The sequence below is a fragment of the Fusarium phalaenopsidis genome (genome assembly GCF_050370095.1).
Source record: "Fusarium phalaenopsidis strain FUZ10S chromosome Unknown contig_32278, whole genome shotgun sequence".
In the NCBI taxonomy this organism is placed as follows: domain Eukaryota; kingdom Fungi; phylum Ascomycota; class Sordariomycetes; order Hypocreales; family Nectriaceae; genus Fusarium; species Fusarium phalaenopsidis.
This window is the reverse complement of record NW_028145417.1, coordinates 970956-997098: the sequence shown is the minus strand read 5'-3', so window position 1 is coordinate 997098 and position 26143 is coordinate 970956. Positions and strand designations below refer to the sequence as shown.

At 53.2% G+C, this 26143-nt stretch overlaps 6 protein-coding genes and 1 non-coding gene across 7 annotated transcripts; 3 read left to right on the top strand and 4 right to left on the bottom strand.

Moving 5' to 3' along the window:
- Positions 1-561: 561 nt before the first annotated feature.
- Positions 562-5124, bottom strand: LRP88_00922 (uncharacterized protein; the record flags this gene model as incomplete). Its single annotated transcript, XM_083237625.1, has 12 exons — positions 562-1559; positions 1614-1782; positions 2024-2221; positions 2273-3412; positions 3462-3893; positions 3942-4361; positions 4418-4489; positions 4545-4613; positions 4663-4842; positions 4901-4972; positions 5030-5071; positions 5122-5124. 12 exons carry the CDS (start codon positions 5122-5124, stop codon positions 562-564), a joined length of 3795 nt encoding a protein of 1264 aa, XP_083106130.1.
- A 1516-nt stretch (positions 5125-6640) lies between these two features.
- On the top strand, positions 6641-8193 carry LRP88_00921 (uncharacterized protein; the record flags this gene model as incomplete). The annotated part of the gene is made up of 4 exons (XM_083237624.1): positions 6641-6755; positions 6809-6881; positions 6978-7515; positions 7588-8193. The coding sequence occupies 4 exons, from the start codon at positions 6641-6643 to the stop codon at positions 8191-8193; spliced, it is 1332 nt and encodes a 443-aa protein (XP_083106129.1).
- A 286-nt stretch (positions 8194-8479) lies between these two features.
- LRP88_00920 (glycoside hydrolase) lies at positions 8480-9327 on the bottom strand (the record flags this gene model as incomplete). Its single annotated transcript, XM_083237623.1, has 3 exons — positions 8480-8523; positions 8576-8828; positions 8881-9327. 3 exons carry the CDS (start codon positions 9325-9327, stop codon positions 8480-8482), a joined length of 744 nt encoding a protein of 247 aa, XP_083106128.1.
- Positions 9328-10730: 1403 nt separating this feature from the next.
- LRP88_00919 (uncharacterized protein) lies at positions 10731-11351 on the top strand (the record flags this gene model as incomplete). Its single annotated transcript, XM_083237622.1, has 1 exon — positions 10731-11351. One exon carries the CDS (start codon positions 10731-10733, stop codon positions 11349-11351), a length of 621 nt encoding a protein of 206 aa, XP_083106127.1.
- A 494-nt stretch (positions 11352-11845) lies between these two features.
- LRP88_00918 lies at positions 11846-11961 on the bottom strand. The gene has a single exon (XR_014475136.1). It is a non-coding gene; the product is annotated as a 5S ribosomal RNA (ribosomal RNA).
- Positions 11962-18556: 6595 nt separating this feature from the next.
- On the top strand, positions 18557-19924 carry LRP88_00917 (uncharacterized protein; the record flags this gene model as incomplete). The annotated part of the gene is made up of 1 exon (XM_083237621.1): positions 18557-19924. The coding sequence occupies one exon, from the start codon at positions 18557-18559 to the stop codon at positions 19922-19924; it is 1368 nt and encodes a 455-aa protein (XP_083106126.1).
- A 2837-nt stretch (positions 19925-22761) lies between these two features.
- On the bottom strand, positions 22762-24648 carry LRP88_00916 (uncharacterized protein; the record flags this gene model as incomplete). The annotated part of the gene is made up of 3 exons (XM_083237620.1): positions 22762-23675; positions 23738-23986; positions 24039-24648. The coding sequence occupies 3 exons, from the start codon at positions 24646-24648 to the stop codon at positions 22762-22764; spliced, it is 1773 nt and encodes a 590-aa protein (XP_083106125.1).
- Between the last annotated feature and the right edge of the window lie 1495 nt (positions 24649-26143).

Here is a 26143-nt window from a genome sequence, read left to right as displayed (position 1 = left end):
GCCTCCGGTCCTTGGACCCACTTCCCCGGATCTCCGCCCGGGGTCGTGGGCACCTCAACCCCGCAACGGGGCATTGACTACGTGAGAAAATAGAATATAGGCATTCATGCCACAGCAGATGATACGAAGGAAATGATGATAACAGGTCCAATATAATTTTCGTCCCTGTGGAGGAACAAGCTCATACATGTGGTTTTCTCACGAGTATCTTCTCGCGCCTGGATAGCCGAAACATCTCTCAAGAGTCTGGCTCCATGACAGCCATTCACTGTAAACGCCTTCTTGCCCTCCAAAAGGCCAATTGGGATCCTTCAAAAGTACTCTAAGTAAAGCGCACTGTTCCGGGTCCAGGATCCCCGGCAACCGAGAAGCTCGCATTTAGCATGAGGGCATTGCCAACTGATAGCTTAGCAACCTCACTGAAGAGCATGAAACACTAGCCCAAGCGATTAAAAACAAGCGAGTGCAAGGATACACAAGGCCTCTTTATTCACCTCTGAACGCCATCTATGCCGTTTGTAATGCTAAGCGCATTCCTAAATTCCAGATCATCAAGCTTCGTTACGATGTAGGGTTCTCCTTGGACCCGAGCCCGTTGAAGACGCTGGCCTTTACCTGGCTCGCAATCAGACCAGACCGTTCCTTGGTGGCGATGAGGTTGGCGTCCTTGGCCAACTTCTCCACCGCCTTGTCGGTGTTCTTCGCTCCACTCCTCATCATCATGCTCTGTGCCGCCTGATTGCGTGCTATGCCCATCGTGGCCTCCTTAATCTTGGAGCTCAAGTCCAGGACCTGCTTGTTTCCGTAGTCGCGGTTTGTGAGGAGGGGGTTCTGGCTAAGAGTCTGGACCCAGTACTTGTGCCAGAGAAGTTCGAGGAGATGCGCATCGAGCGAGCTCTTGAAGTGTGAGACCTCGAGGCTGTAGTAGCGGCTCGAGTGAGCGCCAAACTCGGCTGCCTTGGCGAGCGGTACTGCCTGGAAGCCATCGGCGGTTGTGCCGCCAACAGGATCCGCCTTGTAGTGAGCAGGGTAGGTTCTGAAAGCGCCAATCTCCACCTTGCCGGCGTTGATGGTACGGTCGGGGTCAATGACAACAGCCAGGAAGGGATCCTGGAACTGCTGCTGCATGGCCTCTGTGTCCACATCGATACCACTGAGCCAGCATCCATAGCCGGGGTGGCTGTGATACCAGCCCACCACGTTCTCCTGACGGCCCTGCGCTCGGCAAAGGTCGAGGTATTCAACCAGATATTCGTTTGCCTCTTCCTGGGCGTTGACTCGTGTCTCTGTTCCTTCGACGGGAAGGCGGAACGCATCGGTGACGACAAAAGTGTCCTGATCAATGTAGCCCTGCATCAGGCCCATGACTTCGAGATTGCCGCCAGAGCGCGCGTGCATGGTCATCTTGATGAGAGCGGTGGCGCTGATTCGGACATGCTTGAAGTAGTTTGGATCCTTAGTCCACGGTTTAGCATCGGCGATGGTCTTCTGAGCTGCGGCATCGTAGTTGTAGAGAGCGTCGCGTTTGGGATCGATTAACTGGACATTATTGTCCAGCTCTGTCGCATGTGTCAGTACCGTTTAAGTGCTGAGAGGGAGTTTTTGGAGCATACCCCACGCTTTCAGAGCCGATGCCTCCATCGTGACAACCCCAGGTCCTTCCTGGGTATGGCGAGTGATGGAGATGCAGAGGACGAGTTGATGTTGGTGATCTAGGCAGTCGACTGAGCCAAGAGCGGGGCTCTTCCTGCTGGGCTTATCGATAAGAGCTCGGTGCTCCACCTAAAGCTGACATCTTATCACCAACTCTACAACCATCTCATCAATCTTACAAACACATTGATCATTACTTGAGTTCTGAATTGAACGAAACAACTTGATTAAACTACTAAGACTCATAAAACTTCATCCGGAGAAGCCAAACATTACGCAACATGACTTAAACCGCACTCCCCGGGGCAGCGGTATTGGCTGGAACAGAAGAGTACAGTGGACGCTGGATTCCAAGGCGGAACCGGGGCACTCGGTCCATACGGTTCAGAGCGGTAGTGGGCATCCTCAGCACCGTCTCGCGGTACATGGTCTGCGTCTCCCACTCATAGGAGCATCCGATGGCTCGCTGCATACCACCCTCAGAGGCACAGAACATGAGAGTCACAGGGGGTCTGACGGCCTCGAACAGGGTCAGCTCCATGTTGTAGGTGTCGACAAGGGTAAAGATCTGGATTCTGTCAGCTATAATGGCACGGAAATTGGGGGAACGACCTCTTACCCTCTTTTCACCTGGACGGGCATTCTTGGCCGCCTCAACCTTCATTCGGATCTCAGGATCTTTGCAAGGGTCAATACCAACACGCTCGCCATACTCGTTGACGACGCTTCGGCTCAGGGGGCTTCCATGGGTGCTCCAGGAGAATCGCCCAAAGTTGCCGCCAAAGATGGCACGCTCGATAGTTGGGGAGTTGAGGTGGCCCTCAAAGCCAAACATCTCAGCCTGGGTGTCGGCAAACTTGCCGCCATAGATGACTCGCACCAGACCGGGTGTGATCATCCAGATGTAGAGGAACAGAAGCAGGAAAATCACACCAGGGGCGATGGTGCTTGCACCGTATGGGCCAGCCTGTGCGCCAGTGGCAATGAGGGCGATGGCGATGATGAAGAAGGCACCATTCCATTCGACAGCGAGGCCGGCAAGCCATCTCTTCCAGGATGGTCCAGTCGACCAATAGACGGGGTAGAAGGTCTTCCAGCGGACGGAGATGCCCCAAGCTCCGTCAATGATGATGGTGTCATTCTCCGCGATACCAGCCACCTGGCAGTAGGGAGTGATATCCCACAGCGAGGACTCATACGCATCCTCCATGTTGTACCATGGCTGATCCTTGTCCACAGGCAGAGTGCAGATGTAGCGCTCGAGGAGTCTATCTGAGTCATTGGCCAGAGACAGTCTGGAGAAAGCCTGGAAAGCAGTGTCGGTTCGGTCAACCTGGGGTCGAAGCCTCAGAAGACCCATGAGGGCATAGGCCTGGTCACCAGGAAGATACTCAGTTGTGTGTCGGCTGTACAGACACTTGAGGGCGAGAACAGCTTGTTCCAGTCGGCTCAGGCTGATGGTGCCCAGATAGTGGTCAATCAAGTGACGGGCGATATCTGGGTCCATATACGTCCAAACCTGGGCTGCAAACTGGTTCTTGGCAACCACCAGCGGCGACGACAGGTCACTGTCACGAGTATAGATGGAGATGCTTCGGCCGGGGCTGAGAAGAACCTCGGGGAAGGTCCACATTCGGCTGCCCCATTCACGAAGGAGAGACTCCGTGTTGGCCTTGCCTGAAGACATCGCCGTCTTGCCTCTTCCGACAGCGATGATCATGCTGTTGGCGCCGCGAAGAACATCAGAGATGCGGTAGACCTATTGGCGTTAGTCCATGTGGCAACGGGACGGGCCTGTCAGCACTTACATCAGACTCCAGCTCACCCTCGTCGCGCATGCAGCTGCAGGCAATCCAGTACGCGGGCAGCTTTGCAGCTCGACAAGCCGTCTCAGCGATGTGATGGAGAGCCATCATGTCCTGCTCAGAGCTGTGGCTGAAGTGCTCAGTCGAGTAGGCGACAAACAGGTAGGCCAGGTTGGCATCCCGACCGTCGCTGTTCTCCCACTCAACGACGCTGCGCACGTCGACTCCCCTGTTCTCGTCGTTGAAGGGCTCACGAAGGAAGCACAGGTATCGCGGGCGCAGCATACGATAGACCTGGTTGTTCCGGGCCATGAGGGAGAGACCCTTGCGGTTCTCGAGCAGGTTGCTCCAGACCTTGGCATCGCCATGGTAATTGTACAGGACCGGGGCATAGCAGAGGTTTCGCTTGATGACGGTGGGTTTACCGTCCCAGAACTAACATTGTCAGATAGATGCGCAGTGCTGAAGAGCAAGACAACTTACCACAAGAGCCATAGCAATGGCCGCAGGAAGGGCTCTGAGCACCATGATGCCCCAATCCTCCCAGCTCTGGGGGTCATAACTAAAGTCAATGACCCAGGTTGCGATTCGCACCTTCATGGGCGCAACCTTGCGGACATAGGTCCTCTTCCAAGTGGAAGTTCCTGGTCCTTCATAGATGTCGTCGGTCGCTGCGACGTACATGTTGCGAAGGTAGCCATCGTTGTGATGCAGATATCGATCGGACCGGGTCTTGTATGAGACACGACCAGCATAGTCGCGATGTCTCATCTTGGTCTCGGTGTCGGTAAAGTTGTACCCAGGCTTCTGGTACAGCACGGGATTGCGCCATCGGAAGACGCTTCGAGGCTCGAAGAAGTGATGGGAGCCCTTGAGCTTGATTGGGAACTCCTTCTCGCCTTTCTGTCGTCAACCTGTCAGCAAGCGCAATTGGGCCACGATTGGGAGTGAGTATTTACTTCGCCATTCTCGGAGCTATTCAGAGGCGACAGCGGCGCGGCAGACACGGGGACGATGGCACCTTTGGTTTGCTAAGAAAAGTTCAATTTGTGCCTATACGCAGAAGCAGCCACGGAAGAGCTTTACCATTGTTCCGTCCTGCTGTCCATTGCCTTGTCCTTGTTGCTGATAGACGACACCCTGCTGCCCACCATACTGTCACGGTCAGCGATGCGCGGAGGTTTGGGGTGAGGCTGAGACAAACCATGGGCTGCTGCTGCTGTTGGTACTGCATGGTGTTTTGGTGCTGCACTTGTCCGAGGGGAATGGGCTGCTGCTGTCCTACGGGGATTTGATAACCGCCGGATTGGGCTGAGAGAGGGCTCGTGGGAGGTGACACGGGCTGTTGTTGATAGGGATGTGTGAAGGGCTGGTTGGGGTATGACTGGTACATATCATGGTAAGAAACGTTGGGACTGTTGCCAAGGGAATGGAATACTAACAACGACAGAACTGCCTGGAGTGTAGGCACCACCGTGCGCTTGGTGCGACACTGGGGGAGGCGGCTGCTGGTACTATGAAGTGTTGGCACAATGCGATCTGGAAGATAAGTCCTCAGAGGGCAAGCTTACATTCACCACGTTGGGGTCGTAGGAGCCTCCGTGTAAGTGAGCCTTGGCGAGAGTCAGCAACAAGACACATCCGCAAGAAGAGGGAGACATACCATGGTTAATGTATGCGAATTATGAAGAGGCAAAGATAACGAATCACTCGCTGGCTTGAGGAAGGAAAGAAAAAAAGAAAGGGGTCAAAGAGCTCGGGTGATCTCTCTGGCTATCTCTCTCGGATGGCCGCACGCTAATATGTTGACAGGACAAACCGAAGGACTCTTGTCACACCAAGAGCTCCCAGGTGGAAAGGAGCTGAGGCTCCATGAAATGCAGCTAGCCGTCTCGTGACGGTGCCTGGACGGGCTCCATCATGTCTGCCTACCCCATGCCCATTCCCATGAGTCGAAGGGGGCTGAAAGGAAAAGGTGCAATGTCCTCTCGCCACCGGAGACCTAGACCGTTTGGGGAACGGGGGTGGTATTCACAATCTATGCATAGGACCACTCGCGTCGCACGTCGGATCAATCCCAAGGGAGGGCGCATGTGATTGCTACTGTACTCTACTCCTGCGTCCAGCCTCACGATGCGCCGGGCCGTGTGATAGGACGTGACTGAGCGACGTTTGCTTGCTGCAGTAGGGGTGGAGCGGCTTGCTCCGTCTCTCTAGGTCTCTGCTATCCGACAGACTAGGAACTATTCAAAGCGGCTGAGCCCTGAGGGATGTCACTCCCGTGGACGATATTGGTGGCCTTTCAGCCGTGGCGCTACTTGTGCAAGTCGGTCGTGTGCCACGGCGCCAGCAGTCTCGACCAGCCCTGCCAAGCAACGCAGCCTGGTTTGAAATGTTTACCGCCATCTGGCTTGTTCAGCCCTAGACGACCCCCCATCTTTCCGGAAGCGGCACACCGGGCGAGAGAGGTTTGGATTTGTCTAGGCAGGGGTAACGGCAGCGCAGCCCTACAGTCTCTACTCTGGAGGTGCGACGATCCGCCCACGTAGTGAGACCTGCACGGCCTCAGGTGAGGGTTCGGCAGTTGTGATAGTGTAGAAACTAGGTTCGTAGTGAATAAAGGGAACCCCTGTCCTGGGGGACCCCTGGCAAGTCCGAAATCCAGCCCTGAGAGCGGGCTCTGGGAGATACACTAGACCAGTGTCCGCCTAAGTGCAACCCAACCCAAGTGGTTGGGACGCGTTGAGTGGAGAGCAAAGAGGAACAATCTCAACTATCAAAACTCTACGCGAGGAGACGAGCGAATGGGGGCCTTTTCACGTCCGTTTTTGGTCGTGCACAGCTAAAAGCCCTGCATTTCCGTTCAGAGACGGCGATGCGGCGTCTGCAGGCTGAAACATGGCGTCGGTCTAGACGCAACATCCGTTGGATATTCGGCAAGCCTGTACAATATTTCTGCAGAAAATAGCTCGACGCCATGAAATAGTCCTAGATATGGGATGCCTTGCGCCGGTTCGACGCCGTGGCTCGATAGTCCGAGACCCCTGAGTGTTGCGCGGCGGTAAAGATCCCATTACTTGACTGTGTCAAAAGACGGTCGATGGGGCAAACAGTCAGTCAGGCTGAGTTTTGTCGCGCAAAGAAGACGATCCACAAAAGAGAAGAAGCAAAGCAAATTCGTGATGTCGTGGACGCACAGAGACAGTCCTCACGATGCGTTTGCCCAAGAGGCGACGCAGACACCCATCACCGTCGCTTTCCCTCAATGGATGCTCAACGTCTGGGAGGTTTCCCATGGTAAGAAGACGTTTTTCCCCCGCGTAGACGATCTAGCCGCTGATCAGGTGTAGATCATCCCGAGGGCCGTTGGTACCTGGAGCCAAATGCGCAGTGTCTCCGCCAAAAGGCGAGCTTGAGGATTGTGTAAGTTTGCGCCATCTGCAACTCCATGAATTAGGAATAACTGCAGGAACGGAAGTATACAATTTTTATCGAGACTTAAATAACTGATTCTCTCAGGTTTGCTCCTCTAGATCTCCCCCGTCGAGATGCCCTCGCGCAGACCCTCGAGCTCTTCGACATCCTCCACATCCCAGGCGACTTTACCAAAGAACGTCTCCAATCCGTGAGCCACAGCTTTGGCAGAAGCACCGACCGTAATGGCTCCAGCTCATGGTTCCACTTCCTGTGCAAGAACATCGACATTAAGCAGGATGGCTCGAACCCGCCCGAGGTGGACAACCGCGCCGCAACCATGGGATACCACATCTCGACGCTCCCGCAGGCTGACTATAGCTGGCACCGCGCGGGCTTCTTTCTACGTGTAGAGAATGACGGGAGCACTACTCTAGTGTGCTTCGGTGCCATGCCTAGGATCAGGCAGAGGATCAATGAGTTTGTCGCGGCCAAGGCGTGGCAGCACGTCGTGACGGATCCGTACATTCTGTTTGATCTGCTCTTTGAGGCGCTATACTTTGAAGTCGACGATACAGTCTGGAAGATGAACACTGTCTTTGGGCCTCTAGAACACGCAAGTCACCCTCTCCCCTTACTTATCGTCCCATTCTAACAGGAGCAGTTGATCCTCGAGTATGCCAACTCCAAGAACATCCGCAAGATGAGCTCCAAGATCCCCTTTGCGGCCATGCACAACTGCGCCAAGCACATCATCCACATCGCCGAAGCCATCGACTCGTGCATCATGCTCGTCGACGCTACTATTCGCAACGTCGGCAACCACGAGCACACGAGGCCCACGACCAACGAGCCTGTCCTGAAGCAGCTGCGCGAAACGCTCCAGTACCGGCGCTCGCTCTTCGGCTCCAGCCAGCTGCGTCTTAACAGTCTCCAGAAGCGCATCGACAATGCAATCACCCTGTCGTTTAACCTGGTCACGCAGCAGGATTCGATGGTGATGATCCAAGACTCCAACTCGATGAAGGTGATTGCCGCCATCACCATGATCTTCCTGCCAACCACGGGCGTCGCCACGGTCATTGGCTCGCAACTGTTCCTGTCCGAAGCCCACGACGATGGTAAGACGTGGAACGTGATGCTGACGCCCTTGTTCTGGACAATGTGGTGGATCTCGATTCCTCTGACCATCTTTGTCGTTCTCCTGGCTATTATCTGGCACTGGTGGGTGCACACCGAGGCTCCTGTTGTAGAGGTACAGCAGGTCATCAAGAGAGCTGCGACTTTCAGTTCTTCGAATACCAAGAAGTTAGAAAAGTGATGGAAGTGTGGATTTTGAGCGTCGTTAGTGTTTCAACAAGTTTAATATCCCCATGTAATTCAAGACACTTCACTGATGAGCGTGCTGTTTGAAGTGGCAAGAGTTGAAGCCGGTTCAGAGCCAGGCTTTATGTCTTTTTAAAGAAATGCACATGCAATGCAGGTATATGTACAAGAAGTTTCGAATACATGTACAACCCAAACGTTGTTCATCATGCCGACTGGCGGCCATGAGAACGAGACCTATCTACATCTCCTCAACCCCCACGGCGAAGAGTTGTCTGCATTTAGCAGGTGAACAGAGCAGGGCCAGGAATCTTGTAGGTGGAAGCTGAGATAGCAGTTAGCAGGCATGCAATAGCTGACAGACAGATAAAACTCACCCTTGTACGCGTCATAGACAATGCCGGAGTCGTTCTGGGCATAGGCTCCAGGGAAACCAACGAGATCGGTGGGGACGGTCGAGCCGGCACCGACAACCTTGAGCTGATGGCAGCCAGGGTAGAACTGGGCTCCGGGGTACTGGTAGGCGGCGTGGAGGGCAATGATCTCGTGGCGGACGAGGTAGTAGCCGGGCTTGAGGCAGCTGGGGATGGTGTAGTCGATGCCCTCGTTGTCGGCCTTCATGAGCGAGGTCTAAAGTATTGTTAGTTTCTCAACTTGTACTTTTTGGAAACATGAAGCTTACGGCAGCCCAGTTGTTGGAGGTTCCCTCTCGTCCAGCCTCCTGAACCTTGAACCACACCTTCTCGCTGGCAGGCTCCCAAGCATCGCAACCCTCATCAGGGCAACGAGCCATGTAAGTCAGAACAGGACCGACATGAGAGTCAGGCCATAGAGTCCAGCGAAGGTTGACAGTAGACCCGGCCTCAGCCTCAGCGTGCAGAGCAGCGGGCTGGCTGCCCTTGACACCACCGGCAGTGTAGCCGTTGCACTGGATGTCAATCAAAGAGATGTCCTCGACGGGGCCGTTGCCGGGGATGGGGCGCGAGATGCGCTCGGGGGTAGGGTTGGAGTAGGGGTCGACGTTGGGGTTGTAGAATTCGTATTCTTTTCCTCCGATGGTCGCGCTCTCGACGTAACCGTGGGCGGCCACCAGGGCCACGGAGGAGAGAAGGGAGAGAATGCAGCGCATTGTGGTTTTTAAGGGGTGAGTTTAGAAATAAAAGAATGAATATATCAGGACGGCTAGCGTCAAGAAAGATGTTATAGAATGAAGAAGAAGAAAAAGAATGTGTATACAAGAATTCACACAACGGCTGGCGTCGAGAGGCGTAACGAACAAAAACGGTCTCTATTCACGAGGAATCATCAACTTAAATATCAACTCCCCTTTCAACCGCCAAGACTTCTCAACGGAGATTCTCAGATGAAAGGGCCCCGACGATGCAGATATTCCCACCACTGAAGCCCATCTTGGCAGTTTCACGTTGGGCGTCTGGGATGAAGCCGTGATTGGTGGATGTTTAAATGTTTCCCAGACGAAACATACGGAACCCTGCTTTTTTTCTAAAGGATGGACTGATTTTATCCCGGTTAAGCGACGAAACTGTAGCGGTTTGAGATTTTGGCTGGGTCCGTCCGTTGACGTAGCATTCGCGGCTCTGTTAAGAACGGATGAATGCTTATAAGATCTGCGAGGTAATAAACTCCAAACAATTCGGATAGGACGACAAAGATTGTTTGTGGCAATCCGGATGGTACAACAGATATCGTTCATAGTCACTAACATTGTTTGTACAACCTCAAACTTCTAGGACGTCTGCCTAGGACTGATTATGGAAATCTGGCGGGTATAAAAAATAAACAAGGGTTCGCACTCCCCTGCAACTAGAGCTGTGTAAGACGGTATCTCAAACTATCCTCTCTTTATATCACATAAGCATAAACCTGTTAACTCTATCTCACTACATCGCGGTCACCATGATTATACCCCTCGAGCTCATAGTGCTCATTGCCGAAAAACTTGCCCATCGCCTTGCCCAGACCTCCCCATTTCTTATAACCACCGACGATGCTGAGTGGGCGGATCTGGAGGTGCATCACCAGGCTCTGGTCAGCCTGGCAGTATCATGTAAAGTTGTTCATCACAACATCCGGCACCTACTGTACACAACTCTGGACATTTGCAACCCCTTCCGTTTAAATACAGCCTTGATCGACATCCTCAAACATCCGCAGGTCGGGCCGTCCATCCGCCACATTTATTGTGACACCGAATTAGACTTTGAGGCTATATGCAAAGGGCCTCGGGGGTCTTCGTTCCGGAAGCAGATGGAGCGGATGGTAGACATCGCATGGGTCGAGGATACTCTTAAGCAACACAATTGTTGCCCTCCTTGGTGGCTCAACCCTGGAACCACGCATTGGCTTCACAAAAACGGAATCAAAACCTGGGTTCATCGGGAAGGACGAATACGTTCGGAATATCTAGAGGTTGCGTTTCTATCGATACTACACATGGCGACAAAAGTCGAGTCCCTCGCTTTTCATCAAGTCGACTCAGGCTGGGGAAAGCTGGTATCCATGCAGGGCGCCATGGGTTACCCAAGCTCGCGTGTTATCGTCACGGTCGATGAATGGGTCGATGATAGCCAAGGGCCACCACGTCTTATTCTGGGCAACCTCAAGGCGCTGCAATGTAATTTCCGTGAACAGAGCCAGTGGCTGCATCTCGCCGGCTCTCTATTCGGTGGCGGATATGAGAACCTGCGAACTCTTGTCCTTGACGAGATGAGTCTACGAGATATGAGCGAATGGTCAGACAAGATCAAAGTCGAAAACACAAAGGTTGAGCAACTCTATCTCGGTTTGCGGAATCCATTTAAGCGCCCGGCCGCCAACCCTCGCTTCGCCAAGCAGGAATGGGTCAGGGGGAGATGGCTCGTCGGTGGGCCAAGACTGGAGAACCCCCAGTTGGAGCTTGCAAGGGAAGACGAAGAGGGATGGAGGCCTAATGCGGAAGATCGGAGGAGACTGAAAGCTAATCTAAGCGGATTCAAGCATCTTCAGGTCTTGGATGTTGTCATCGATTCTCCGCCGAATTTTCCGTCCAGGACCCTTGTGGGGTTGAAGGATATTGCGAGTTCGCTAGAGGTTCTCCGGGTCGAAGGGTACCCATTTAACCTGTACATTCCAGATGACCGCGTGTTTAGCTGAATATGGATGAGGTTTTCGGGTTATATCTAGTTATCCTTGCACTGAAGGGCAGAATAGGAGGCTTCAGGGGTGAGCCCGAATGAGGTTTCTCGGAGCACATTGTCCGATGTAACTAAACGGTCATCTACCACCTCAAGCACGTCGCAGCATGTCCTCCTTGGGTTTTTCCGAAGTCTTCGGAGAGGTGATCCCTTGGGCCGTGTTGTTCAGAGTGTTGGTGCGTTGTCGGTACGAGATGAGCCACCGCAACTCAACAATATGGATGTGAAGATATGGGAGTATGTCTGTTGTTACTCTTCTCTCCACACTCCTTTCCCGTATTTTTTCCAAGTTATCAGCACAGGGGGAGCCTGAAGTCCATTGACTAAAAAGCGAGAGTTGACTCACGGTATCCCCCACATTTGCCAGTATCAACCCCAACCACTGTTCTTCACATCGAGACAGTGTTTACGACAACATAAACAAAGAGGGAAAAAGAAACAAACTGCAAAAAACATACAACAGCGGGGATTCGCTGGTCGTCACCGACCCAACTACTAATCCGCCCCTCACTGGCTTATCTATGGGAGAGCGGACGGGATCCCGAGTTCTCCAGTGGGTATGGTCGTATGTGCTAGAAAGTGGTGCTGAACCAGCCTATGGGCCTGCCTCATATTGAACATAGCATCGGGAAGATCTGACTATTCTTGTGCAAGTGAGAATATTGACAATCTGTGTGTGTTACGCCTAGAGAGTTGGTAGCCGGGAGCATTGGGGGAGCTAAGAGTTGCTAGTAATTTGACACTAACGCCGGCGTTGGCCCAGGATGATCATTTGGTGATGAAACATGTACCATTCGAAGAACCATTTCAATCTCTGTTTAGAATACCCTGGGATATGTGCCGTAGCCATTAGTAACTGTAGACACCGTGTCCCGTATTATAGAGTGCGTCTCAACGTACGGCATCAAGTCATCAAGTTCGTTCCACCGGCCAGATATTCCGCTTCCAGACCCCAGGGACATTGGGCAAAAATAGCAAAAATCCAATACAGTCCTTCTGCCTTAATCACTATCAACATTTGCCTAGATACAGTTCCTTGGGTATCCTATGTTCCAAGTCCCTTGTGTCCCTGGTATCCCTGATCTGCTCATTGGGGGGGTATCAAAGCAGCCTCTTGGATTCGCCTTCTTCCTATCTATTCTACTCATCGACACTGGCATCTTGAACGGTCATCATAACTCGAAACCAGCTGGCAATGACGCAGTAGAAATAGGGAGTTATTTGGCATGATGAGCCACCAGGTGGGCAGTCATTTTAGTGGTTGACCCATTAAATGATCACAGCAAAGGTGAGAATGAAGTTGACTAAGAGTTGATAGAACATACTAAAAAGAAATGAAGACTGCAAAATCCAAGGAAGTTGTTGCAAAGGAAGAGTGCCCAGTTCTCACAAACCCAGCCGAGGAGAGGGGCCAATACACATTGCCATTCGATCCGACAGTTGTGTCAGAAAACATCAATTCCTTTCGCTCGCTCTGAATGAGATTGTACTGTTTTAGAGCAATTGTTGTTAACCGGTGTGTAGAAGCCAAGGGATCGTCGAGTTGAGATGTAGAGCCTGGAGGACCAACATCTCGCTGGACTTGCAGCTTTCCATTGCTGTACTATCTAGATTTACCAGGATAATTTCACAATGACAATAAAGACAGAGTATGAGAGATCCAGCCCCCTCATTCATATCGCCACATCCTCCACAAGATGTTTGGACTGTCCAAAGACTTCATCCTGATGTCGATCCAGATTACCCTATAGCCGGATACCCTCCTCAAGGGCTGAGGGACAACTCTCAACTACCTCACTCCGCCTCTGAAAGGTCAAGGGACTGGAAAGCTCTATCACGATTGCAAGAATAATGTCCTGCGCTCTGTGGAGGATTTTGTGTATTGGGAATGCGAGCATCAATTTGCCATGACTGAGACAGAGATTCACAAGGCTTACGACAAGTCTATTAAATGGAAGACAAGCATTTACCCATTTTAGAGTTCTCTTCATAGATATAGTATATAACAGCCTTTTAAAAAGAAACATTAAACCATTCATTCACACACAATAGAGATAATCAATGCTGTCAAAGTGAGCCCAGCGAGTCATGAAATCTCGACAGTCATCTGGAGCAGCTCTTCGGCTCATCGCAGATCCAGCTTACCCCGGACTATCGTACGAGCACGCAAGCGCACCACCACGCGGGAAGTGTGTCTCCATGCATATCTAGACCTGCGCCAGCTGCCCTTCCTGGTCTAGAGAATCTCGGCCGGCAACTCGATGGTGGCGGCAAGCCCGGGGGATACCGGGGATCCTACCAAGGGAGAGAAGATCATCTCTGTCTGTGTGGACTTGAGCAATGAGGCCAGTTGCCTGGAGGTCTCGGCTGTGGAGAGGGAACAGATCATGGCTGACGGGGAGATGATGGTGTGGGAGTGTTGGCACAGAGGAGGAGTAACAACTGTCACTAGCAATGGAACGTGATAGGTAGAAGAGATAGATCTGTAAAGCTTCTGTAAACCGTATTGATCTATTGAACCATACCGCTGGCTCTTGTGGACCCAAGGGAGCATTCAAGGAAGGTATCGTGACTGGCTATCTATGCAAGTGGGCCAATTGGTACTTCGTCGTAAATCTACTACGTAGTGGGCAGACTGAGAGCCTGATCTACCAAGGGAACCTTTGTATTCGGCGACAACTACCGCAACAGCGAGTCAACCCGAAATATAGTCCCCTTCTTAATAGCTCCTGAATGGCTTTCTCTGGGGAAGCTCCCCTTGGCCATCGTCATGAAGCAGCGGCTAATAGTGGGCACGGTTGCATCGTCGCAGGGAACGACGGTACGTACCTTCTCGACTTGTCCAAGCCCATTTTGCTCCCTACCTGAAAACGGCAAGGCGAGCCGAGCGATGGAAAGGGAATCGCTCGGTTGAGATAAGGAGAGAGTGCTGACAAAAGTTAGTTGAAAGTTCATCTAATCTTGAAGCTTAGCCCCAGTGGCGATTGGGGGCACATAGAACTGTTTGCGACTTGCGCTTTGTCCGATTGCCGGAGTTGATGGGGCTGGCCTGACGGCGAGATAAACAGCGTGGGGTATGTATGGAGAGAGCATGCGTTGAGGAACTGCTGCTGGCATTACCGACGAATGGGAACCGCAGAGGCGACAAACTGACGAGTCGTTCATGTTCAGGTCAGTTGACGGGTCCCGTGATGGCAGTCGAGTGAAACATGGGGTTCAATGGTCCATGGGGTCGCGGAAGCCTTCGCTAGGCACCCGAGATGCTAGCCTGGGCTGATGAGGCCTTCTCAGATGAGGAGGCGGTGCTGGGACGATACAGTAAGACGGCCGACCAGTCTCTGTCGCGTGGCACCTGCAGTTGTCAGTCAGCCAAGAATAAAACACACAGAGTATTACTGTGAACATGGGTCTGGGAGATCTCGATGAACGCAACCGAATCTGAACACGAGAACCTTGTCAAGTCACCACCAATATCCATCACACCCCAGACCAGCTGGCACACCACCTATAAAACGGCAGCAGGAATTCCAATATTGTCGGCCAACTTTTGGAAGCGAACGAGGGGATCACCAACCACGATAGCCAGACCCTGCAGGTGGGGAATCCAGACCCCGCGTTTTTTCCCAGAGATTGGTGTGTGTGGGTGGTGGAGGGCGTATGACGGCGCGGCGCAGGGTCATAGGTCAAGGACGAATCAGACGGCCGTGATAAGGAGAAGCGTCGAGGGAAAACGGGATGGGACAAGAGCACGAGGGACAGGCCAGCTTCCAGTGTGGAGGGGGCACCAAGGTTTTGGTCCCATTGCCCAAAACGAGAGAGTGAGCATGAACTGGGGGAATACGGGCTGTGTGACGGATTGACCGGATGGCCCATGTTTCGCGTGACCAGGGGTGAAGAGCAGCATCTAGGGCTGGGTTGTTTCGGTGATGTCACAGCGAAAAGGACCGGAACCAAGGTAAAGGGGGTTCTTGGGAGAAATCCAAGTGATGGTCGGCAAAAGGTGAGAGAATGATCGTCAGTTCCCAGCGCAAAACTAGACGGCACAGTCGAGGACAGACTGGCGACAAGCAAGATTCCTCCCGTTCTTGTTGGCTCTGCGCGTCACCACTCGCACCTCTTCCTCACCCTCCCCTCCAGAAGTTCGAACCTATCCTCACCCCGAGACCCCATTGGAATCCATCCAGCGCTCAGGCGCAAGGGGGGAGGGCTGACCCCCTTCGGCAACAGAGACATGGCGTCACCAGGAATGAATCAATGTCTTGCCCTCAGGTCGTTGGCCTATTCGCTCTCCCGAGACCCTGCAGATGCTGACAGGTTTCAGAGGGAGACCACCCCCCTTCTGACTCTCTCTCTCTCTCTCTCTCTCTGTTCGTGAGAGTTCGGAGGGCCGATTGATAGATACATGTGCCTGTGGAGTGATGTTGGGCCGTGGAGGTAGTGTAACCGCCGGACGCGGATGGGAAACAAAAAAAACGGTCGACGTGCAAAAGCCAAAAGATAAGGATTTCCATGCAAGGTTTGCTCCGAGGGTCCGGTCTCTCTGCTTTTCGGACGACTACCGGAGTAGCCGCCGAGTGCCTCCGGTTCGGCTTCCTTCACCTTGACTCGCGAGACAAGCGCCGACTCGTGAAGATCAAAAGTGCGAGTCGCGATGAGAAATAAAAAAATCTCTTTCGTGCATTTAGCTATAGAATAGCTTGGCTAGAGATAGATTGCTTACCCTGGCCATGACGGGTCGACTGAGGCGTGTGCGTCGTGATACCCGCGAGGCGCGTCGGCGAGCTGCCTTATCAGCTGGGCACGCGATAGGACCTACACCCGAATCAGGCAGCTTAACTCGTGTGTTTGTTATCTCTTGTCTGCCTGCCGTCGTTCAGCTTGATAGAAGAGACAGTCATATCATAGGCAGGTCAAGAGGTTGGGGTACATACATACATACCTACGTCCCTCTATCCATCGCCGGGATCTGTATGGAACACTTCTCGACGACTGCTGTTGTGCCAGCTGGCTCATCTCGATTTGCCCACCGCGGTTCGAAATCGATTTCTTCTCAGTCCACCATCACAGGACATTTGCATCCATCGTATCCGCACCTCGTTGTCGTTGTCGTCCTTCGTCCCGTCGGCACCCTTGCCTGCATGTGTCTTTGACCCGACAACCTGACCAGCTCATCCTCATCCTCCGTGTGGCCGGCCGAGGCTTTCTCGTGTGTGTCCCCTTTCAAAGAGGGCCGTTATTCTCTGTCCTGTTGTTGGCCGACTGTGCTCCCCCGTTTGGCGCTACGTCTTGGACGACGTCCACCCATTGCTTCCTCGTGACGGTTGAGCCTGTGGTTTTGATTGTTGCGCTCAATCTCAGACATTTGCTTGGCACGCCTTCTTCGCCCAAGGACCCCAGTTATCCCCATCTGGATCACTCCCCTCCCCCACGACCAAGACCAAGGGTGCATGCATTGGGCAATTGTCGAATAAGTATTCGAGGTCACCGCTCATCCGCCGGGGGGAGCCAAGAGATTCTGAACAAGAGGCCGTCGTCTCCTTCTGGTCTATATCAATCCATCGACAAATCCACGAGTTGTCGAGACATACAGGCCTTTCTTAGGCGAACATGGCCTTCAGCTTTCTCCGCGGCCCCACGATCACCGTCTCTCGTTTCGATTCGTCCACGCCCACGCGGCATCTGCCTCTCCCCCAGACGCCATAGACACACGACACGAGTATAAACACAGCAGAGAAACCCTTCAGCGCTCTGCAAGGCACGACCCGCCATCCGCGGTAGCGTCATTCGAACCCTCCTTCAGCTGCTTGCAACACAGGCAATTCGGGGTCCATCACTGAGGGGCCACTTGACCGTCGACGCCGTGATTCGCCCAGCGTCCATCACAACTTCAGTTCTCTCTAGCTCGCAAGCGTCACCCTTGACCCTAGGAGCCAATCCAAGGCTTCGTTTTTACGTTACTGAAATTGTCCTGCGACGCACAGCCTGGGGACAAGACGGACACGCGGTCATCCCCGGACTGGTCCATCGCTTTTTTGCTTTGCATCTCTTGCCCTCCGGTCTGCGGTGCGGATCTCTCATCCGGGACTGGGCTGGGCCTGGAACCTCAGCCGGTTGGGCCCTAGACTTGGTGTCGATTTTCGCTCGAGAAGGAGGACAGCAGCTGAGAGATCGGGCGTCGGAAGCCCCTCAGAAGACGACGTCAGACTTGGGAGGCCCAAAAGGCATACAAAAAGTGACACATTGACCCAGAAAGAGACGGATCCCCAGACATCGTGAAAGGAGGCTTGCCTGCTGAAAGCTGAGGCGGCTTGGAAACCAAAGCCTTGAGCGCCGGCGGGACCCACAAAAACCTACAGTGCCGTCCGACCCTGGAGCACTGCACGCTGAGCAGGCGCAGGCGCCCTACAGCCTACAGTACAGCACAAGGCAGAACCCCCCGGAAGGCCCTGAAAGCCCGCCCCGTGGGCCCACCCCGCCCCGCTGTCGCGAGACTGAATGCCAGCGCACCAGGCCCTGAGGTACCGACCCGAGAGACCCAACCCACCTGCAGCCCACCAGGCCAGCCCTGGCTGTCTGACTGAGGTGTCTGACGGAGGTGTGAGTGCGAGTGTGTGAGTGCCAGCCAGCCAAGCTCTGCCCTGTCGCACTTGCCCCGTCTTGGGTTCCGGGACTCGGACTAGGATTGACTGGGGGGTGGCCACTATGATGACTCCACGCTCCTTCCTGCTGGCCCAGCGCCAGCGCCAAACCCAGTGCCAAACCCAGTATCAGCGCCAGCGCCCTCCCTCAGCTCCTTCGGCGAGTAATCACAATACGGCTTTATCTATTCCGACTCCCTCTTTATCTCCAGCCCTCACTCCCACTCCCTCCCGTTCTCCCTCCCCTTCACCCTCGTCTTTGTCCTTGTCCTCTTCCATTCCTTTACATACTTCGCATACTCCTCGATATTCGCCCTCCTCTTCCTCCTCTGTAAACTACGCCTACACCGACGACTCGTATACAGCATCTCGACCATCCTCTTCGGCGACTGGCACAACCGCAACCACGACGCCGACGCCGACGCCGACCACATTCACCCTCCCGCGCTGGTCGCCCAAGTATGACGATAGCAAGAACGACATTACAGTCACCATCACGCCAGCACAACCAATATCCGATGCAACAATGGGCAAACGCAAGGACCGGCGGGAGACCTCTAGTCTCTCCCCTTCCAGCCCTCCTACTACAACTACGAGTTTGACGACAAGGCCGACAACTCCGACGAGCCCGGTCAAGATTCCCTCCGCCAGCAACAACCGCCATGGAACCCACCCTCAGAAGCGTCACACATCTCAGCGCCGACGGCCCCGTGATTCGCGCTCATCGGAGGCAATGTCGCCTTCGCTTGCCGCTCTGTTGGCTGTGACAGATATTCCCCGGCCAAGACAACTTCAGCGCCGCCGTCGCAGCGAAAAGACCCTGACTGTGGAAGAGGTCATCGACTGCCAGCAGGCGTCGGAGAAGGAGCTGAGCTGGTCATTTAGCCGCAGCCCTCTCGACATGCTGCTCTCGCCTCCTCATGAGATTGCCGACGACGACGATAGCGTTAGTGACTGCAACATCGGGTCCGGCATGTCAACCAGGACTTACTCTGTCGACTCGATTCCTTCTCTTGATGAGTCCTTCACCAGCGACTGCCTCTCATCTCTGGACAGCCCTAGGACACCAAGCCTCTGCTCACGGAGGACGAGGTTTACTCCCATGCGAAAGTCACTGGAGCCTGTTATCTCACCACCTGGATCCGTGGACGAGCACCCCCTGGCTGGAGATGACGCCGATGTTGATGATATGGACGTCATCACCCTGGAACAACCTGAAGAGGCTCAGCCCAGCAAGCTGCAATTCCTGCAGCCCTTCAAGCCGCTTCGATCTGTTTTCAAGTCGAACTTGACTGCATCGCTGCGTGCTTTGAGATCGGCTGCCAAATCTTTCTCGGCCATCAACCTTCCATCTATCCCTCCGGACGACTTCCTGACCCGCTCGATTCTCACCATCGACCCTAACGTGCCCTATGCTGATGAACGCCGGCCACCCGTCTCAGAGGAGATGCCTTCGGCAGCGATGCGCCGTTACTTGAACCCTACGACGAATGCACGGATCGAATCCCCGACAAAGACGGTATTTGCAGGCACATTTGCTGCTTCGATTCAAATGCGCACCTACAAGATCCAGCGTTCCCGAACGGCGCCGGGATCTTTCCGAAACGCTTATCCGTCAACTTCGCTGCAGTCACAACCATCACCTGCGCCTCAGCAGCCACAGCCGCAGGCCCCCACACAGACACCGCCGGGCATGCGACAGCGCGAAATGCGTGAAAACCCCGATTTCATCCGTATCGCCGTGATGGAGATGGCTATGCGCAAACGCGGAAAACTAGACGACCAAAAACCCGGCCGGGCCCGCTGGGCGCTCCCCCCGAGACAGATGTTGACAAAGCCCTACGAAGTGGCACCCAACGGAGTTCCGGTGCGGTGGATTCCAATCACCGCTTAAGGGCAAAGGGCAATGCTGCGCTGCTGTACCACAGCACCACAAGCCACGGGCAGGTCAAAACAGAAGGCCTCCGATTCTTGCAGAGCGATGACACGTCATGTACCTGAGCAGGGTTCCTTTGCAATGCCGGATCGGGCAGGACAAGCAACGGGATGCCTGCCGACAGAGCGCCCACCTCCTGAGCTCATTACGGAGTACCTGGAAACCTACCCGCACCACTGGGTAAAATGATGCAAATTTTCGCCCCCCAACCACAATGGAAGGATTTTGGAAGCCCAGCCACGAGTCACGGTCCCACAAGCCGGCGATGGAACCCCGGCAATGTCCAGCAGTTTCGACAAACTGACAGGGCCCTGACCTGACTCGACCAGACAAGACGAGGGGAAATGATGCAGCACGGCATGGCACAATCCGCCCCGAACACGAAGCCGAAACGCCAGTCTCTTTTTTTTTTTTTTTCGATCGAAACTGGACCTCGGGACAAAGATTTCGGCACCAAGTCAATTGACATTTGTCAATGGCAACACGATCAACCAATCACGAAACCCATTCGATATGGGACACATAACATCATCTAGACAGCGACCGGCATTTTCAGGAGTTTTGACACATCACCCAATTTTTCTTCTTTCTTGTTTTTATTATTCCCCTTTCTGTCACCTTCGGTGGAGAAAAAGCATTCAAAGCACTGTACTGGCATGCATGCGAGGCGAGGCGAGGCGAGGGTGGAATTGATTGATTGATTGACTGCTTGCTTGCTTGCTTCTGTCTGCAAAATTTTCTTCCGCTTTCTTCTTCTCGGACAAGACCCTTGAGGACTCAGTCTGCACCCCACCCAGACGGCATTGGCTGATGAGTGAAATGGCTCACTCGCTGTCAATGCCGGGGCTAAGGAGAGTTCTCGGGAATGCAGACGAGGTTTTCGATTGCGGAGAAGGGCTGGCAAGCTGGCAAGCAAGCAGGCAAGGGGGAGACAGGCATTGCATTGCATTTGTTGAGGGAGTTCAGTTGGCATTTTGGAAGGGCAGGGCATTTGGCTTGGCTTGGCGAATACGGACAAGGGCATTGAACTACCACACACAAAGGTACATATCGCACACACACAGATTTCACTCAACTCACACAGAGTTGCCTTTTGAGACAGACAGCAAAAGGAAAGGTCAGGGCGGCATGGGGCGCAGGCGGCATCAAGAACTAGCGGTCTATATTTTCGGATACCATTTGTTGAATCGAAGGCACATTTTTCAGTCACACACATACACATGCACATGCATCCTCAGGAGTCTTATCTCGTGTGTCTTTCGTCGGCCATTTTGGCGTGGGAAGGGAACTATTGCATGGCCGAAAGCGGCAGGGCTAAAACTTGGCCTCGACGATGAATGGGCAATTGGCAATGCAGGCATGCCCAACCACTTTTCCCCCATGGATAAAAAAGTGTGTGTTGTACGTCGTTTCCCGGTCAATGAGGACTCGAGCAAGCTGGAAACGCGTGATGAAGTCAGCGTCAAACATGGGAGCCTATCAATGGGTCGCTTATTGATAATCTCCTCCTCCATCCATCCTCAGCCGTCTTGAGACTGGCAAACCTGGGTCGGCACGACCTTCCTCGACCGTGGGGGTCACTGACAGACACTCTTCCTTCAGAGCTCAGATCACGCGGGAAGAAAACTTCTAGAAAGAAACGGAACACCCCTTGGTCTCCTTTCCTTGTGGAGATTTTTCTTTGACTCAGACGCTAATCAGCCAGGGGGAGGCTAGAAGTGTGCACCGAGCAAGAGAGCGCATTCTGGTACTGTGCCATCGGTGATTTCCCGGCAAGCCAGCAAAAGATAGGGAATTTTTAAAATTACCCCGCTAAGAAGAGGGAAATAAGGCGGAAAGAATTTTTTGGTCGTTTTTCCTCGGCAAGGGTCCTGTGCAGTAGCGCGTGGTTGGGGAAGATGGGGACGGGGAGACAAACTGAGGTGTTCTAGACCGCTAGATACTGCTGTGGTTTTTTTTTTTTCGTGAGTGTGAAGCGCGCTTAACGAGAGGCGGTGTGTGTCTGTAAATTTGCGGGTTGATGATCAAGTTGATCTTCTGGGGTTGGGATAGGGCAGGGATAAGGATAGCCCTGATGCTTGTTGACATGGGAGTAGGCAACTTGTAGAAGGTCGATCAAGACGTGCAGCCAGGGGTTGACTTTGATACAAAAGAACTGCTGTTGATACAAAAGAACTGTTGTGAGAAGACACCTGCCTCTTGGAGATAATCTCCTTGAAGCAAGGGGAAGAAAGAACTGACATTCTCAGTCATGGCGTGGCAGTTCCCGGGAGTAACTACACACCCCTTGAATCAAACGAGATGGGAAATCACATGCTTGGATATGGCTATGAACTCGGTCTGTCCGAGTAGCACCGATAACATGATAGAGCGAGGCTAGGAAAGTTGCTAAGCATGTCATCCATTGGATCCATCGGCTCTGTAACCGCAAGTATACTGTCAAGACACTGCAAGGACTGTGGAAGATGCCACAGGGATACAGCACGAGTCCAATTTCGTCCGGGAGCGGATATTTGGCATGCCAGCATGGCGATTTGACATCCATGATAATGGATCTTTGTAGGATATACCATAAGAGAATCATGAAACGAATGATCAAAAGAGAGCATCAGAATTCCCCTAGGCCCGAGTTCTCCTCTTATTGTTCGGTAACTGTCGTAGACAATCATCAATAGATAAGAACAAGGATTTCCCGACAACAGTTAGCCTTCATAGTACTCCAAAGAGGTGGTATACTAAATCAATGCTCCTTTTCACCCATGACAGTTGACTATTGAATACTATTATCATTAAAACTACGAATATGCTAACCATCCATGCCATCTACTCCTCAGCTGCTCCGTCCTCGTCATGGAGAGGTACGCAGTCTCGTCCAGTCTATCCTGTAGCTCCTTAAACTTGGACGTCGGAGCCTTCTTCTCGAACAAGATATCCAACTCCAGATAGGTGAGCTTCCTCGTCTCGGGCAGCCTGAAATAGCACCAGATCAAACAGACAAAGCTTGTGCTGGCGTAGAGAAAGCACGCCTTCCCACCAATGTTCCACGCCGACGGGTTCAACATCTTGGGCATGACGATGTTGTTCACCATGATGGCTATGTTGTACGTCACCCTGGCCAGCGCAACAGTCTTGACGCGTAAACGGGTGGATGGAATCTCGGCCACGAGGACGTAGCACACCGGGCCGATGGTGAGGTCGTAGAAGAAGGTCATGGCGATGATGATGGCCCCCAGGGCCCAGTCTGCGCCCCTCCGATCGCCCAGTGTTACCGAGACGATGCCGCCGGCGAGAAGCAGGATGACTGGTATCAGCAAGCCAGAGAGGTATAGCTTTCGGCGACCCACAAACGAGAGGAGAGTCCACGACATGATGCCACCAAGGATACCGACTCCGTATCCAGCAACCGAGAGGTTAAACGAACTGGACGCATCAAAGCCGGCTTGTTCGAAAAAGTATGGCGCGTAGGACGTAAGAGACCAACCGGAGAGTGCCTGGCATATCCAAGCCATACAGGCTATCTCAGTTCTGCGACGGTTGACGCCCTTGAACAAGTCCAGATAGCTACCACCCCCATATTTTAGAGTCTTCTCAACTCTATTGGTGTGCTGCATCAGTTCTATCGTGTCGTTGATATCCATGTTGCTCTCGTTGCTGAGACGATAAAGAGCATGCTTTGCCTCTGCTGTCCTTCCATGACGGATAAGCCACCCTGTATATCACGGCGTGTCAGTCAAGCCACAGGACTCGGGGGTGTAAAGGATTGAATCTCACATGGACTATCAGGAGCAAAGCAGATGCCAAACAACAGGGGTATCGCCCAAGCCCATTGCAAGGCAAATGGGAGGCGATAGGACCACTGAGACGAGTTGTGTACCAATGCCCGAAGAATGCCAGTCCCAATCACTTGACCAACGAGCCAACACATGTTGATGTTGCTCAGCACAAAGGGGCGCAGGACAGATGGCACAACTTCAGCTGCATATGTGGCAGCCAAGGTCTGGATGACGCCCCATGATATTCCTAAGTAGTTGTTAGCAATACATCCCCCGACATTGTTAGGCTTTATCCATACCACACAGAGCTTGCGAGGCCAGCAATACGCCGATACCATTGGCGAAAAAGGCCCCAAAGACGGCAGCACACATCCAGAGCAGACTCGCAATCATCATCTTGCGATATCCGATGACGTCGGTGATGTATCCGTGTGCCAAGAGGCCAATGATCTCGCAGCCAATGGCCGCGTTCTGCAGGCCCATCTGCCACGAAGGCGATATCTCGTACACTTGGTCCTCAGGAGGCGTGTTTGGCGGCAAAGTCGGTCGTCCATATTTTCGCCTGAACGCCGGAAATGCAAGGAAACCCGTAACTAGAGACTTGTCGTATGCCTCCATGACAACCGTGAGGAACAGCAACAGAGACCAGCCGACGGCTTTGGGATACTGCCGACAACAGCGAAGGAATGTTGTCTCCTTTTCGATGGCCACGCCACGACGAACCCGCCCCGCTGTGGTGTCAAGGCTGGACGAACGTGGAAGCCAAAGCGCGTCTGCAAAATTCAATGATACATGTCCGGTAGAAGATTCATTGTGGCTTTGCAAGATTGCAAGGCTATGAAACTCGGGCATGGGGATGTCGTCTTCATCTTGAGAACGGGTTTCGCTGGCTGGGCCCATTGAGTTCATCTCGGTCGCACGCCTCTTGACCGTCGTCGTATTCTGACAGAACCACGTCTCTTTGGAGGGAAGGGCTTCATCGGGTGAAAGAAACGGGAGCCGCGGCAAGTCGAGGAATGGTAAGCTTGAAGGTGAGAGCTAGAAACGGGCACACTTGAGGTTCCTGGCCCATCTCCTAATCGGCGAGAGAAGTTGAAGAAGCATCTTCGCTCGAAGAGTGTTTAGACGACATGAAAAGAAGGAGAGGAACCTCCAATGGGGAAAGCAGACTCTTTAAGACCCCATAAACCGTGCAATGTTACATGTTGCGAGGCGTCATGTTGACAGGGCGATTGGTCAATGGCGCCCGGGGAAGTACGACCCAGGCCGTGGCCGAAGTTTAAGGGACAAGGCGAACAGAAAGAAGAAGAAATAGTACACGTAAAAGGATCGAAATGCCATGTTATTCTGCGCCCTTGGGGGTACTGGTGTCCTGGTGGTGTCCTCGGGCATACGCTCGGGCTGTCAAGGTCCGCCTGGCATCCAGGGATGGTCTAGCCTGGGATTAGCTCAGCTGGTCAAGACTCCGAGGAGCAAAAAAACCCCATGATTTCCAGGCACCGTCTCTATTAGCGACAGAGTTTGGCCGCTTAACGCCGTTGGAGTTGGTGGAGCAGCACGTAGGAAGGGGCTCTGACAGGTCAGAGGTCAGTGATGAGGCGGGCCACTGGATCGCCAGTCGGTTTCTAACCAGGGGTGAAGGCCCGAATTGTCGTCATCTTGCAGAATCGATCAAGAAATGTTTTGTGCATTGAATGGACGCTGCCTGTTGATGTTCATGGTCAAGCTGGTATGAGGGAGTACAAACCACTGCGCACAAGTTTGGTCGGAGTGGGTCACGTGCCCGTGCATTTCGTGGCTTGCCACTACCTTCCGCCACAGTCTTGTAAAGTTAACTGCCCGTCCTGGATCTCACGAATCATGTGAAACCTCAATTTTCACTTTTATACAACTTCACCACATGATCTCAGCCTTTCGTATACGACTCCCTCAACATGGGAAAGGCCATCTGGCTTGGCCAGCACTGGCCAAGAGAGCTTGGCAACATCAGACATTCATCAACAACCACCAATTTGCTAGCTATCACCGCTGGCAAGACTTGGGCGGGATGACTGGCACAACGGGCAAGACGTGGACATGAATGGCGTCAAGCTAGACGCAGCAGGCCGTCTAAAGCGCTACACCGGCTCGAAAATGTTTTCACCCGCTCGAGTCATAAAGAAGCAGCTTCCCAAGCAATTCGGTATCCGTTCTGCTCCTAAGAGAATATTGAACCAGAACCACGAAACAGATGAGCGAGATCTCCGCGTGCTGCTCCGCTACGCCGCGGACGCGTGGGCATCGAAACCGTTGCGGGAACATATCTCAAATTTAGAGGTGCTTGGCCCTCCAAGGTTTGTCTGCCTGGAAGCCAAGAAGATGACTCGCGAAGAATTACCCATCAAGTTCCATGTGGGGGTATCCA